The following is a 15,701-nucleotide window of genomic DNA, read 5'->3' as shown; positions in this document are numbered from 1 at the left end:
TTGTTGAACTTTAAGTTCACTGTATTCTGAAAGCACTACATATCCTCATTCAAATAGCACATGCCCCATCTACCCACAAAGTGGTTATTATAGCAGAATCTCTCGAATCGACCTCCTCATACCTTCACAACTGGAAGTCCTATTTCACAAAGAATGTGCCTGAAATTGTTCCAGGAAAGCAGAAGAAAATGCTATATATTTAAATTAATATTCATTTTCAGGAGATATTTTACCCTCCTGGGACCCACTGGAATCCTAGATTTGAAGTATGAAAGAAATAATGCATGAAGTCACTGACATATGTGCTCCATCCCACCTTCCACTCATATTTTCTTGTAAGGATTGAAATTTTGGGGGCAACTACAATTTTCAAGAATAATAGCCAGAGAGTAGGAAGTTCTGGTTCTGTGAGCGAAGTGAAATTGGGGTAACGTAACATAGTTTTAGTGTGCAATAATTTAAGTTGGCAAGCCTTTGTGGTAGCTTTTTTTCCTCCCTAACAGCAGAGTGTGTTTGCTTTTAACACTCTGAAGGGTATCAAAGACAATGTTTTAAATTAAACATACACATACATGCATTGTAACCAGACAGTTCTTTTAAAGTTTTTTTTTTTTTTTTTGGATGGAGTCATGAACACTTTCTTGGTAACTGTTTCTCAATTGTTGAGAGCTACTGACTTGCATTTTGTGCCATTCAAGTGCCTTGAGAATTGTTTGCAACAGAGCGATTGTTTTGCTGATTTATAAAGTTCTGAACTTTGCCTGAAATTGCACAGCGACTTCATTTCCCCATCCCCCTCCCTAATAATTCTTGAGTGCCTTAGAGTTGAAAATCAAATTCTAATTAGTTTATTTTAAACACTTTAGAGAAGGATTGGTGTCATTATAAACTGTGTGGTGGGGAACTTGCCCCAGACGAAGAGGAAGTTAATATTCCAAGGCCAGGATAGTCCAGTCCAGCTATGGGTGCTGGAGCCATGCCAGGCAAGCCTGCGTGATGAAAGGCAAACTTGGCAGAAACTTGGGATTTGGGCTTTGTAAGAACTCATGTTGCAAATTTGTTCCCTGTGTCGCAGGCTTAAACCCAAATGGCTTTCAAAGATCGGCTGTGATTAATAGGAGTCAGTTGGAGAATAGAGCCATAGTTTTCTTGATCTATCCTGTGTTTAACATTATTTTTGGAAAAAATATCGTGCAGGGTAGAGGAAGAGAGACTATTTTGGTTGCTTTCTGATTTACTGATCTCCCCCTTACATCATGGTTTAGATTGTTCTCTAGGTTCCTAAAATTTTGTGGGTTGTGCTTCTGTTCTGTGGTGTGGTTTGATTTTTAGGGGGAGGTAAGGGTATGTCATGTCTCATTTTAAATCAGCTACTGTCCCTTGGCAATGACTAATTTGATATTTCCCCTTCTCTTTCTCTAGTCCTCCTTCTCCCATGAATATTCACATTCACACAAACACACACACACAGAAAACAGTTTATCCAAACTCAGACTTGAAAGTGTTCAATGCCGCTTGCATACCTGTGAATATTTTCGTTATTACTACCCCCAAACAGAAAAATCAGTAGAAAGAAAAATAAGAGAAATTTGCCTTTACCTTCCAATATTCATGTTTCTTTCCACTTCTTCTCTATGCAACCATGTATATATTTTTTTACTTAGTTGTAATCATAGTGTAAATATAATTCTGTATCATCTTTTTCATTTGTGTTTTTTAAATGTTGTTAGTCTGTTTTTATTTTAGATGGTCCCATGATATTTCATTAATTTAACCATTTCCATGTTGTTAGACATCCTCTTTCCTCCATGTAGACATCTTTGTTCATACAACTTTTTCATTTGGGGAATTATTCTTAATCTGAAAAAAAGTAGACCTATTAGGTCAAAGAATTTGGATGTTTTTATGGCTTCACACATACTGCCAAATTGCTTTCCATAAGAGTTGTTCTAATTTACAATATCCCGCTCACCCCAGGGTGTGATGTACCTATTTCACTTTCTTACTAGCTTTAAGAACTGACATTAAAGGATATATATTTTTGAAATTATTGCATATTAAATGCACCTCATTTAAATATATGAATATCTTAGGGAGGTCATTATAATTATGCATCTTTGAGTTTCTGAGTCCATTATAAAAACTGATGACCAGATAGTTCTCTTGGAGTAATAGAGTCCTCAAGTGAACCATGAGTATAAAAATATGTCACATTTTATATTTTCATGGGAATTTTACATTTCTTTGCTAATAATAATAAACTTCCTGCTGTGTCTGTACAGGAAATGAGAGTTAAGTCCATTTTCACATCTGAAAATTTCTCAGTAGTGTCTTTTGGAATTTACTGTTTGTGTTTAGTTTGACACTGAATTTGGAATTGGTCGGAAGGAAAGCCATTTTCTCACCATTTCTGGGTGAACTTTCTCTATGAATCTAAGGCAGGGGTTTGCTTGAATCACTAGTTCTTAAGCTGGAGAGTGTGCAGCAGAATCACCTAGAAACACAGAGTACTGAACCGTCCCCAAGAGTTTCTGATTTAGTAGGTCTAGGGTTGGACCCAGGATCTCCCTTTCTAGCAGGGCCCCAGGTGATGCTGTGCTGCTAGGTCAGCGACCGTACTCTTGGGATCTCAGGTTAAAATGGAATATATCGGTCTCACCCAGGCCAGGAAATAAAGACTGTCCCTGGGATGCTGACACAGCCCATCTGAGCAGGATTTCCTGATTTGTGTTCTTATGCTTCAGGTGAAGCTTGCTCTCTCTTCCAAGCTGAAGAGGGGTCCCTTTCTCCTTTGAGTCTTGTAGCTAGGCCTTGGCCTTTCTTTCTAGATTTTTGCTACTTCTCTGGCAGTGTTCTTGCTTTCTTCCTTTTATAGTTCTGCAGACACACTGGTTTCTGGTTACCTGGGTTCAGTGTGGTGTGAGGACAGAAATTGACAAGTGGATTTCCACAGATAAATGCGTGCATCACAGCTCTTCACGTGTGCCATTTAGCTTTGGTCTGATCAAAAACTTCTAGTAGCCCCATCTAAGCATCCTGCAGCATTTCCCTGTTGAGATTAGAAGTCCTCTCTCTGGAACCTCAGCCTTTGGTGTCACACCTTGTTTGGATCCCTGTATGCAGAAATGCCAGAGTTGTTTTGCTCTAATACTGTGGTCATCTGCTTACGGATTTAAAAGCTAACTAAAATGATCTTCACTGTCCCTCCTGTAGCACCTCTTTGACTGTGGCATCATCCAGGCAGCATGAGCCTCTGCTATACCCTTCACGTGTTTCCTCTTCGCTGCCCACAGGAGGGCTATGTGGACCTACTTTTGTTTCACTGTGACTGGCTTTGGTTATTCCATTTTTGCGATGGAATCCAGTGTTGAAATGTGTCAAAAAGCATTTGTATCTCATTGAAAAAACCCTGCTGGCCGAGCTGCATCTCTTAATGGGGTGGGGACTAGGAAATACTTGTTAGAATAAGCTTATGTTTGGCATACATACTACGGAAAACCTCTTCTAATGAGCCCTTGGGCTTGTTAAGGAATGGCGTGTGTCTCAAGTTCCTGAGCACAATGGGCTTGTATATGGAAACTATGACAACTCTGATTTTCTTCAGCAACTTAATATCCAATGTGTTTCACGATTTTATTTCACTACCTTAGTGTATATTAAGGTTTGAACAAAGGGAAGACTCATACTAGGGAAAATTTTTAATATTCATTCAAGCAATTTCTTTCAGGTTTGTTTTATTTCGTTTGAGCCTTTAGGTGAGTGGTTGGGGGCAGGAATATGGAGGTGGGATTTTTCTCTCACTGATTCCTGGAATTTCGTGTCCCTGATTTAAAGATCTAGAGCAAAGGAGGGCAGTCAACTGACCTCACGACAAAATAACCAGAGGCCAGCAGAACTTTACGGGGTATTGTTCACTGCTTACCGGTCTCTTTTCCTTGACACATCTTTAAGAGCAGGTGTCTCCACCAAGACAATTATCTGTGGTGTCAACCTTATGACAGCCCCAGCATCCAGTGAATGATACATTCTTCTTCTCATGAGACCTCTACAGCTAGCTAACGCTTGGAAGTCTTCTGGAGCTTCTCCCTCCAGGTCTGAGGGTGTGTGAGATGTAAGGCGTCTTGTCAAAGCTTGACTCAGAGCATGGCTGTGCATCTCTCCTAGGCCCTTTGACCTAGGCCCTTTGACCTTTCTTCTGACAACTGTAACATTAATAAATATTTTTAGTAGGGCCTGACTGTGAAGCAATCTGTGAACCATTTATTTTGGCTATGCCACATTGCTGAGAATCCCAGGAACAGAAATTACTTTTAACAGATTTCAGATAATGCATTTAGTCTTGATTTGAATAATGTGCATGGTTCCATATGCCCATGAATTGCAGTGGGGATAGCAGGATGAGGTCATCACTGCCACACAGACACTTTGCCTAGCAGGGAACAGAGCTGTCCTGCCAGCTCTTTTCCTGTTTCTGAAAGGAGTACCTGCCCCGGCGAGAGGCAGGGCTTCCCAGCTAGTGCGCCTTGTTGGTTACAGGAGCGCCTGAGGTACTGGTTCTCTGAAACCTCCAGCGGCAAGGCAGCACCAAGGGCGACCAGAAGCCCCTGGGCTGTCGTCCCCTCTGCTGTGAGCAGCTCCATCCGTTTATATAGTAGTCATTTTTGATGTGGGCCATGGCTTGAAAACTGTGTTTGAAATCCTTCTGTGAGGAATGTTAAGCAAAGTGACACAAATAGTTGATATACCTTTTTGAATCCTGTTCCTACCAGGAAAAAAATGCCTCTCTGGAAACAGTGTTTCCCAAGATTCTCTCATACACATGCTACCTTTATAATTTCTTTTCATATCCAAATGCCCCTTGTACCATTATTTTCTTAATCATTTAAATCAGCTAACTTTTTCAAACATTTCTTTTTAAAAGGAAATTAACGTCACAACTGGAAGTGGGAAAACCAGTTATCCCATGGCATTAAAGGGAAGGTAACGTTAATAATACACATGCAGGTGTTTAATAAGACAAAAAAGTTTTGTCCATGAACCGTATCTAATTTTCTCACAGGCCACCCCTGAAGGAAACACGGTATTAACTTGGAGTCCTATCAGAAGCCAAACATGAACCACTCTCCTTCTCTGTAAAATGGCTTTAGTCGTAATGTTCTAATCTCTGAAGGGCTTCATAATTCCTGGAGGAGTTCATTGTTAACGGCAGCTCTCTGTAGGGATGCAGATGCTGGGGTCCTGCTCCCCTTGCCTGTTACCTGGGTGTCCACCCAAGCTGCGGTGCGGTGAAGAGAGACCGCGGAACATGAAGTGAGCAGGCCGTTGTGACGAGATTAATGCATTATCCCATTTTGGGCTTGTTGGGAAGAATTCTAGAATACAAACAGGGAATTGGATTCTGGTTAGTGTTTGTCATTAGTTAGCTGTGAACTTGGACAAGTACGTTTTCCCTGGGTGGTCCTCAGCTTCTTTTTCTGAAGGAAAGGAAGGCTGTGATCTGCACGATTCTGACATCCCCTGGATCTGTCTTTGCCTCACCTTCAGATTATTCAAATGATAGCCAAGTCCACAGTCCCTTATCTGCAATTGAGAAATCCCCAAAGCTTTGAGAGCCAAAAGCTTTTGGTTTGGGTAGGGAGGGTCATGAGGAAGGCCTTGTTTCCAGAGACTTGCATTTTTAGAAAGACCCCTCTGGCGTTTCATGGGGTTTGAAGGTTGTTTCTAGGTTGTTCTTATTAATCTGCACATTCGCTTTGTGATGTGTACTTCAAAGGTGTTGGAACTAAGGCCTGGCAATTAAGGAGTTTACTCAGAACCATGCAGCAAATTAATGATAGGGATATTGTTGGTAAAGATATTTGCCCCAGAGAAGAGAAAACTTGCAGTTAGACACATGTCCAGGAAAAAAAAAATTGTATAAATCAGATACACATGCCCAAAGTTGTGGGGAGAAGGTTATGAATAGTTTCTCTGATTCTCTCCGTGGCCCTTCGAGTCGCACCCCCTACCGTGGAAAAGCGAGGCCTGGCACGGTTCGTCCTTCCTTGACCACTGTTTAAGAGCTCCTCTTGCACCGCATTCCTGGATCCTCTGTTGCTTGTACCACTCCTTTGGCACTCGAAGTACTCTATTTTTAGTCGCTTTTCCTGAATTCACGCTGTTCTCTTCGCTGGCTCACGATTTGGCAGTTGCTCGTTGGGTGCTGTTGTAAAAGGACTGAGAGTCCACTTTTTCTCTGGCAGAGTGAGGAACAGTTGTAAGTAACTTCCTACCTTGACAACACAGGTAATTTCACAGTCTGACCTTGACCGCTCACCCTCCCCACCACCATGTGCACTGATTTCAGCTACAGGGAATTTCCCTCCTCCTCTCCAACACGGGAGGATCATTTGTAACCCCTTGTCTTTGTCCCATATCACCCGCCCCCAACCTGGATTGCCCCCTCTCCTTGGCGTATTCTTGTCCCATCCTCTCCTCTTTCTTGAAAACTCATCTTTCTATGTTCAGCCAGGCCCTAGCTCCCAGAAAGCTTACTTGTGCTTCCATGGCACCTGGTTTATATCGGGTACTTAAACCACATAGGTGTTTAGTTCTCTGAGACCCACTGAGCACCATGCCCCCCCTCACCTCTTCTCCCTGGTCCTACTTTGTAGTTTTTTTTTCATGTCTTCCTTTCCCATTATTCTCATCACCAACATCACATCTTTATTTGTATATCCCTAGTGCCAAGGACAACCTCTGGCTCACACAGTTTAAGGGACCAAAATGGTTTTTGAGCCAATTTAGGAACTCGCAAGTAAAACTTAGTGAGAATTTCCAATCTATCTTTGCCTTTCAAGATATAAAGTATACAAAGGGGTGAAAAACATTTTTGAGGTTTTTTTTTTTTTTAAAACAAGATTCCATTATCTAAGGAGAAAAGAGAAGGACTTGTCCTCATCTTCCACTAGACTTTGAGTTCCTTGAAAACTGAGAGTATGTCTTATACTTTTATCATCCTCAACATTTAGAATGGTGTTCCACACATGGTCGGTATGTAATATACTTTATATTGATTGAAATAATTGCTTTCCTTGACCAGAGGGTGTTCCATATGACTGCTGGAATTTAATACCAGGTTTATTTTATGCTGGGAAAGCATGACCAACATCAGATGGAAACAGTCAACAATTTGACCAATGGTTGACAAAAGAGGCATGACTAAGTTCCAGGCATGATCAATTAAATGGTCTTTTTAAACTTGATTCCTTTTGTTAAAACATGGCAGTATTTAATAAGATTAAAATATGGGAAATATAAACCCAAGGGAAAACTTCATCTTTGTATAGTGAATTTTATTGTTGAGTATCCCCAGATCCTATGTTTTAAAAATCCAGCCATGCTTTTTTTCTTTTGCATTTATAGAAAAATTGATGTTCCCATAGCCCTTCCCAAGCTAGCCAGGCAAATTACTTCAAATAGCTGGCTGTTATGCTAGATTTTTAAAGACTGAAACCAGCCTATTAAATATATTCTCCTTCAGAAAAGTTGAGAGGTGGTGACGGGCACAATCCTACTGTTTCTTATAAGTTCATGTGGCCCTTATAAAGGTATAAATTATCTTGCAGGTCTGTGTCCAGCTGCATTTTATGTGATGTCTCCTAGTAATACATGTACTGAAAAGAATTAAAATATTGTTGAATGCTTCCTGGGGTCCTTACAAGAGAAGTAGGTAAGGTCTCTGAGATGAGGTATCTCAAGACTTCTGAAAGCAGTGGTTTATGCCCAGTCTGAACTGTTTATGATTTGTCAGGAAAGGTTTTAATCCATTGACTAATTCACATTACAAACACAGTCAAGCAATGTGGGTAAGTTAGTCTTAATATCAACTAGAATTTTTAAATTTAGACTACATTCCATTTTTAAAATAAACTCTTGAATCTGTGTAGTTTAACAAAACTGTAGTATTTAACAGGTGTTCCTTATCATGACTAATCTTTTTCATAAATGGTTTGTCTTTATATGGGATTTGTGAGAACAACTTCTCACTGTTAATTTCTTTGATAAATGAAAAGGCGATTGAAGCTTTTCAGGTAGCTTATAAGCGCTAGAAAAACTTAAAAATGATTAAAACAGCCTCGTCCCACCTGCGCCAACAATCACTCTGGTAGGTATTTAGGAACAGAAGAAAGTTACATGGAGGAAGGAAAGAGGGCAGTAAACTAATCCACTGTCCTCATTGTTGAGGCCTTTGATGATGAGAGAAAAAAATAAGGGATTTTCTGGGTCTCATTTCTATAAAGGAAAGAATCAACTTTCTAATTCTAAATTATTGCTTTGAATTTTTCTGTTTGTGGAACTACTTTCTTTGTGAAAAGTAAGGAACTGATGTAATTTTGCTGGGTAAAAAGGTTTCTAAGGCATTGGAAACCATGCAGGGGCAGAAGCTGAAATTAGCCACTTTCACATTTGCTTGGGAGTAAGGGAAAAGTTCATTCTTTTCAGCCATTCTTCTGCCTTTCCAAAAGACTGTCCTCTGCATTTTATTTTGTGCCTTTGATCTGAGAGGAATTAATAGAGCCATCAAACAGACAGCTGTGAATGACAGAGGGTACTCAGAACATACGGAATGAATGAGTGAGGAAATAGTATTTCATATTACATTACTTGCATCCTCCCAATTGGAGGGATTATTTTATAGCAATGCCTCTTCCCCTAATCATAAAAAAAGGAGTATTTTGATGATGGTCTTGGATTGTTTGTTTGCCTGCAGCTCTAGTTGTGGCCAACTTTTTATTTCAGTTTATGGTTCGAAAACACTAGATTCATGTACCTTCTTTAGGTATTTTGTCCTTTTTTAATCACTGAAGGGACTCTTGTTCTGTCTCCTGTGCCCTGTTGGGCACTGCAGAGCTGTTTGTATGCACTCTTGGAGCGTTTTGTTATAACTACATGAGAGGTAGTCATGTTTTCTTCTAACAATTATTGTTCCTCCAGTTCTCTGCAGGGCTTCTATTTATTGCTTTGTTTTCCACTTATTTTAAGACCTACCTGTAGCGTTCAGAATCACCCTGAATTTTGAGGAAGGTGATCAGTACTTTTTCTGTCACGTTGTAACCTGCGACAACCATCAATACAACCCTGGGAACCTCTACTCTTTTGCTAACCCAACACAATTCTTGTCCACGTGTGTAGGTATCGTGGAGGATTACAAGCCACCGTTCTATGATGTGGTTCCCAATGACCCAAGTTTTGAAGATATGAGGAAGGTGGTCTGTGTAGATCAACAGAGGCCCAACATACCCAACAGATGGTTCTCAGACCCGGTAAGAGCAATGCTTTCTTAGTTTTAGAGCTATACTTAGCTGTTAGCTATTTGCATTCTCTTGATTTTTCAGCTGGTAGAGTTCTTGAGTGATCTGCCCTGTTTCTTTCTCTCCCTATTTTACGTAGAAGAGCTTTAGACCTAGTTGAGCAGGTTCACAAAATGGTCTCATTCTTGAAAGAGCCATTTCTGATAGATCTTGCTAATGAATGACAACATTCACAAGATTTTCTACCCTTGATTAGCTCCAGGAATTGGGAGATGCATTACTATGCCACTGGCCCTAGGACTGCAGTTTCACAGGTAAACCAAGAGACCTGAGTGATGCTTTTTAACCTCTTTTCTATCTCTGCATCTCTTCCAAACATAGGCTGTTTAATGCTGACAATCCTTATTGCTGCTGTTAAGTAGTAAGTAGCAAATCTAAGGCATTGAGAAATGACCCTATTTGCATATTTCAGTTTTAACTCTAGGTTAGTGTTATGGCTTTTAGCACCATAAAACCATCAAGGGGTCCACACTGGTCTGTGTAACTGACTTGATAAAGTCAGTTGGTAGCATTAGGAGTCCAAAGGGCAGAGTTTAAGAAACTCAAGAGTGGTTTCTTCATCAGTGGCTACGGCCTTGATTATTTGTGTAAGGAAAATGGTAATAACATCACTTGAACTTCACAAGACCTGCAGAGCCCTGCAAAACAGTTGACATAACATCTGCCCAGCTACTTTTTCACTGTGGTGTTGGTTCTTTCTCTCCTCAGACATTAACCTCCCTGGCCAAGCTGATGAAAGAATGCTGGTATCAAAATCCATCTGCCAGACTCACAGCCCTGCGTATCAAAAAGACTTTGACCAAAATTGATAATTCCCTAGACAAATTGAAAACTGACTGTTGACATTTTCATGGTGTCAAGAAGGAAGGTCTGACGTTGTCGTCGTTGTCCAGCTGGGACCTAATGCTGGCCTGACTGGTTGTCAGAACAGAATCCATCTGTCTCCCTCCCCAAATGACTGCTTTGACAAGGCAGACATCTTACCCGGCCGTGTGCTGGGGAGACACCAAAACCACCCTAACCTCGCTCAATGACTGTGAACTGGGCATTTCACAAACTGTTCACACTGCAGAGACTCATGTTGGACAGACACTGTTGCAAAGGTAGGGAACTGGAGGAACACAGAGAAATCCTAAAAGAGATCTGGGCATTAAGACAGTGGCTTTGCATATCTTCACAGGTCTCCTAGACACTCCCCACGGGAAACTCAAGGAGGTGGTGAATTTTTAATCAGCAATATTGCCTGTGCTTCTCTTCTTTATTGCACTAGGAATTCTTTGCATTCCTTACTTGCACTGTTACTCTTAATTTTAAAGACCCAACTTGCCGAAACATTGGCTCCGTACTCCACTGGTCTGTCTTTGGATAATAGGAATTCAATTTGGCAAAACAAAATATAATGTCAGACTTTGCTGCATTTTACACATGTGCTGATGTTTACAATGACGCTGAACATTAGGAATTGTTTGTACACAACTTTGCAAATTATTTATTACTTGTGCAGTAGCAGTTTTTACAAAACTGCTTCATGCATATGTTAAAGCTTATTTTTATGTGGTCTTATGATTTTATTACCGAAATGTTTTTAACACTATACTCTGAAATGGACATTTTCTTTTATTATCCGTTAAATTCACATTTTAAGTGCTTCACATTTATGTGTGTAGACTGTAACGTTTTTTTCAGTTCATATGCAGAACGTATTTAGCCATTACCCATGTGACACCACCGAATATATTACTGATTTAGAAGCAAAGATTTCAGTAGAATTTTAGTCCTGAACGCTGTGGGGAAAATGCATTTTCTTCAGAATTATCCATTATGTGCATTTAAACTCTGCCAGAAAAAAATAACTATTTTGTTTTAATCTACTTTTTGTATTTAGTAGTTATTTGTATAAATTAAATAAAATGTTTTCAAGTCAAAGTGAATTTTTTCAACATGTAAAAAAAGATCTACATATTATAAAGCATTTTCTTGTGGGCACAATAGAAGCACAAAATTAACTTGTAAGTCGAATTTGCTTTTTAAAGTCTGTTAATGAGCCTGAGGGTTCTAGGGGGATGCCTTCCAGTTTGAATTTGGTATCAGAAAATTTAGATTTGGGGTTTTTTTGGGGGGGGGGCTGTGATTTTGTTTTTTTCTTGTTCAGTTTCCCCAGCTTTGAAGTGAGGGTAACAGACTTGTCTGAGCTGCCTCCTTCACAAGGGATTTGTGAGTATAAGTGGAGGGAAGGAGGTTAAAGTATTTTGTTTAGTATAAGGTCCTGTGTGAGAGGAAAGCGGTCTTATGCATCTTACCTTGCTGCTTTGGGAGAGTCCACTGTTGGCTTTTTTCACTTCTTGAAGTGTTCAACGGGATTGAAAATGTAGAGTTTCGAGTAGGTCAATAAGAGTAGAGGTGTTAAAATTCTGGAATTTTCACCAGAGGTAAGTTAATAACTTCATTAGTATATATTTACTAATATATATTAGGGTATATATTAAAGTCACATTTAACTTTTAAAAAATTGTGGTAAAATACACATAAATTTTACCATCTTAACCATTTTTAGGTATACAGTTCAGTGGTATTAAGTACATTCACATTGTTATGCTGCCATCGCCACCATCCATCCACAGAACTCTTCATCTTGCAAAACTGAAACTATCAAACAATAGCTCTTCATTTCTCACTATTTTCAATCCCTGGCAACCATCATTCTAGTCCTTCTTTTAGTTTGTCTACTCTAAGTACCTCATAGGAGTGGAATCACTCATATTTGTCCTTTTGTGAGACTGTCTTATTTCACTTAGCATAATGTCCTCAAGGTTCATCTTTGTTATAGCATATATCAGAATTTACTTCCTTTTTATAGTTGATAATATTCCACTGTATGTATATAAAACATTCTGTTTATCCATTCATCTGTTGATGGACACTTGGGCTGCTTCCCCCTTTTGGCTATTGTGAGTAATGCTGCCATGAACTTGGGTATATAGATATTTCTGTGTCCTTCCTTTCAATTATTTTGGCTATATACCCACCAAAAGTGGAGTGGAGTCGCATTTAAAGTTTGTTGAAGTATTATATACATATATAAAGTTGTACAGCTTGATACATTTTTATAAAAAAAATTTTTTTATAAATTTATTTATTTATTTTTGGCTACATTGGGTCTTCGTTGCTGCGCACGGGCTTTCTCTAGTTGTGGGTAGCAGGGGCTACTCTTCATTGCGGTGCAAGGGCTTCTCGTTGCGGTGGCTTCTCTTGTTGCAGAGCATGGGCTCTAGGCGTGCAGGCTTCAGTAGTTGTTGTGGCGCGCAGGCTCAGTAGTTGTGCCTCATGGGCTCTAGAGTGCAGGCCCAGTAGTTGTGGCACACGGGCTTAGTTGCTCCGCGGCATGTGGGATCTTCCTGGACCAGGGCTCGAACCCATGGTCCCCTGCATTGGCAGGCAGATTCTTAACCACTGCACCACCAGGGAAGTCCCTTACAAATTTTTATACATTGGTTGTACCCATGGAAGCAGCACCTAGATCAAGAAGCAAAACACTGACTTCTCTGGAGTGATGTCAGGACCATGGCAGCATGAGTTGTTCCTTTTTTCTCTCCTCTTTGGTGTATAACTAATTACACATCCATAACTGAACAAAAGTGCCTCTGCACATTATACCAGGACAGCAGTTGATTACTATGCTCCTCTGCATCTGAAAGTAGGTGGAGAGGACCTCAGAGGGGGCTGTGGATACAAGAGAGTCAGAGAGCCTGCCCCACCCCACTTGCCATGATCGGGAAAAGGGGAACCTGGAGAGTACAAAACTGAGTGGACGCTCATGGGAGATGGAGAATTTGTGGAGGTCCAGCCAACCTGATGGGAGATCCCAGGACACCATCAGAGCTGGATAGAGATGAGTTTGAAGGCAGAGGAGAGAGAGGAACCCACTGAGGCACCTGTTTCCCCCAGGATGACACTGCAGTGCTCTACACTCTTGTTGGGGTCAGTGTCTACCTCTTTGCCAGAGGAGGTGGAAAGCACAAGTGGTGAGTGACAGACCGCCTCGCTGCATGGGTAGTAGCTGGAGGTACCTGTTTGTCTCCAGCAGCACTTGCATTTCTGAGGAGGGATTTCTGTGACTGGAAGGAAGGAGAGGAAGGGGAAGGAAGCAGACAAGAATGTCAAAGGGCATTGAAATAATGTGTTTCCTGCTGTCTGCTTTGGGGTTTCATTTAGAGGTCCACTCATGGATCTCTGAGAGTATCCCACTTGTGGATCTCCCTGTCAGGTCATGGGCACCCCCCAAAGCCCCAAGTGCTAAGCCCACACTTCCCAGCTTTTTTTGTGCACTCCTGAGTGCAGCCTTGAGAACTAACCCTGGTAAGAAAAAATCAAAAACTTGAGCTATAGCATCATCTTCTGGAACACAAAGAAGATTTTTAAATGCCAGCCTGCTGACCTGTAACAGCCAAAGTAAACAAATCCGTCACTAAGAAAAGTGTCTGCAATTTCAAAAGCAAAAGGAGAGGTGCATAACCTCAAACACTATGAAAAATCAAGCAAATATGGTATCACAAAAAGAAAATGGTAATTCTCCAGCAACTGAACTCAAAGGCATGGAATATTGTGATCTAACTGATAAAGAATGCAAAATAGTTATTATGAAGAAATTCAACAAGCGATAAGAAAACTCAGAAAGGAAATTAAATGAACTCAGGAATGAATTTAATGACCATAAATTCTTTATCAAAGAGACTGAAATTTTAAAAAAGAATCAAATTCTAAAGCAGAAGAATTCAGTGAATGAGATGAAGAATGCATTAGCAAGCATAAGTAATAGATCTGATGGAAGAAGGAATAAGTGACTTGAAGGATAGGAGTTTAGAAATGATTCAGTTAGAGAGAACTAAGATTTTTAGAAAGTGAAGAAACTCTGAGAGCTATCAGATTCTATCAGAAAAGCAAATACAAGATTAATTGTATTTGAAAGAGAAGAGAGAGGGAAGGGGGTAGAGAGTTTATTTAAAGAAATAATAGCTGAGAACTTCCCAAACTTGGGGAAGGAATTGGACATACAGGTCCACGAAGCTAATAAAACACCCTCTTATCCCAGTGCAAAAAAGACTGTCTCCAAGACACAGTCTAATGAACCTGTCAAAAATAAATGATAAAGAATCTTAGGGTGGGGGGGGTGGGATGAATGGGGAGATTGGGATTGACATATATACATTAATATGTATAAAATAGATAACTAATAAGAACCTGCTGTATAGCACAGAGAACTCCACTTCGCTGTACAGTAGAAACTAACACAACATTGTAAAACAACTATACCCCAATTTAAAAAAAAAAGAAAAAAGAATAAGGCAATTAAAAAGAATGGAGCAAATAAAGATGTAAAAGCATCATTTAATTAAAAAAAAAATCTTAAAAGCAACCATGGGAAAAAAGTAACCTACAAAGGAACCCCCAATTAAGCTATCAGTGGATTTCTCTGCATAAACTCTACAGGCCAGAAGAGAGAGGAATGACATATTCAGTGTTGAAGGATAAAAATTGCCAACCAAAAATATACAGCAAAGCTATCCTTCAGATATGAGGAGAAATAAAGACTTTTCCAAATGAAAACTGAGGGAGTTCATAAATAGACTTGCCTTGCAAGAAATGCTAAAAGAGTTCTTCAAGCTGAAATGAAAAGATGCCAGTTAGTCACACAAAAACATATAGAAGTACATAAATACTCTGGTAAAGGTGAAAATTAGAATGAGAAAACTGTAACTTTACGTTAGAATGGTTTGTTAACCACTTAATTATAGTATGAAGTTTACATAAAACAAAAAATAACTATAGCTACTATAACATTAATGAATTTATGGCATAAAAAGGTAAATTGTGACATCAAAAATATAATAGGGGGGAATAAAAGAGTGGAACCTCTATAGGTGAACAGAGATAAGTTGCTATCAGAATAAAAAGGACTGTTTTATCTATAAGATCTTTTCTGTTTCTGGTAACCACAAAGCAAAAATCTATTATAGAGTCACAAAACATTAAAAAAAAAGGGGTGGGGGGGAGACTGAGCAAATCACCAGTGAAAACCACCAATTTGCTAAGGTATGCAGAAGCAGAGGAAAAAAAAACAAGGGAGATAGTAAACAACCAGAAGGCAAATCATAAGTCCTTACATAATCACTCTAAATGTAAATGGACTGAATTCACCAGTTGAAAGGCAGAGAATGGCTGGGTGGATTAAAAAAAACAAGACCCAACAATATGCTGCCTAAGGAGACTCATTTCAGCCCTGAAGACACACAAAGGCTCAAAGTGAAGGGATGGAAGAGGATGGTTCATGTAAATGGAAACCAAAAGAAA

At 39.8% G+C, this 15,701-nt stretch overlaps 1 protein-coding gene across 3 annotated transcripts in view; it reads left to right on the top strand.

Annotated features, from left to right (window-relative positions):
* The window catches only part of ACVR1 (activin A receptor type 1), a 124,911-nt gene extending 113,700 nt beyond the window's left edge, over nt 1-11,211 (top strand). For all 3 annotated transcript variants that reach the window (XM_061183987.1, XM_061183996.1, XM_061184003.1), the window contains 2 exons: nt 9,175-9,305; nt 10,062-11,211. In XM_061183987.1, coding sequence (XP_061039970.1) covers nt 9,175-9,305; nt 10,062-10,196 — 266 coding nt within the window. In that variant the 3' untranslated portion in view covers nt 10,197-11,211. The remainder of the gene's footprint in view (nt 1-9,174; nt 9,306-10,061) is intronic.
* The last annotated feature ends 4,490 nt before the right edge of the window (nt 11,212-15,701 follow it).

Source organism: Eubalaena glacialis, chromosome 1, assembly GCF_028564815.1.
Source record: "Eubalaena glacialis isolate mEubGla1 chromosome 1, mEubGla1.1.hap2.+ XY, whole genome shotgun sequence".
Classification (NCBI taxonomy): Eukaryota; Metazoa; Chordata; class Mammalia; order Artiodactyla; family Balaenidae; genus Eubalaena; species Eubalaena glacialis.
Note: the sequence above shows the minus strand (reverse complement) of the source record. Positions and strands in the feature narration are given on the sequence as shown.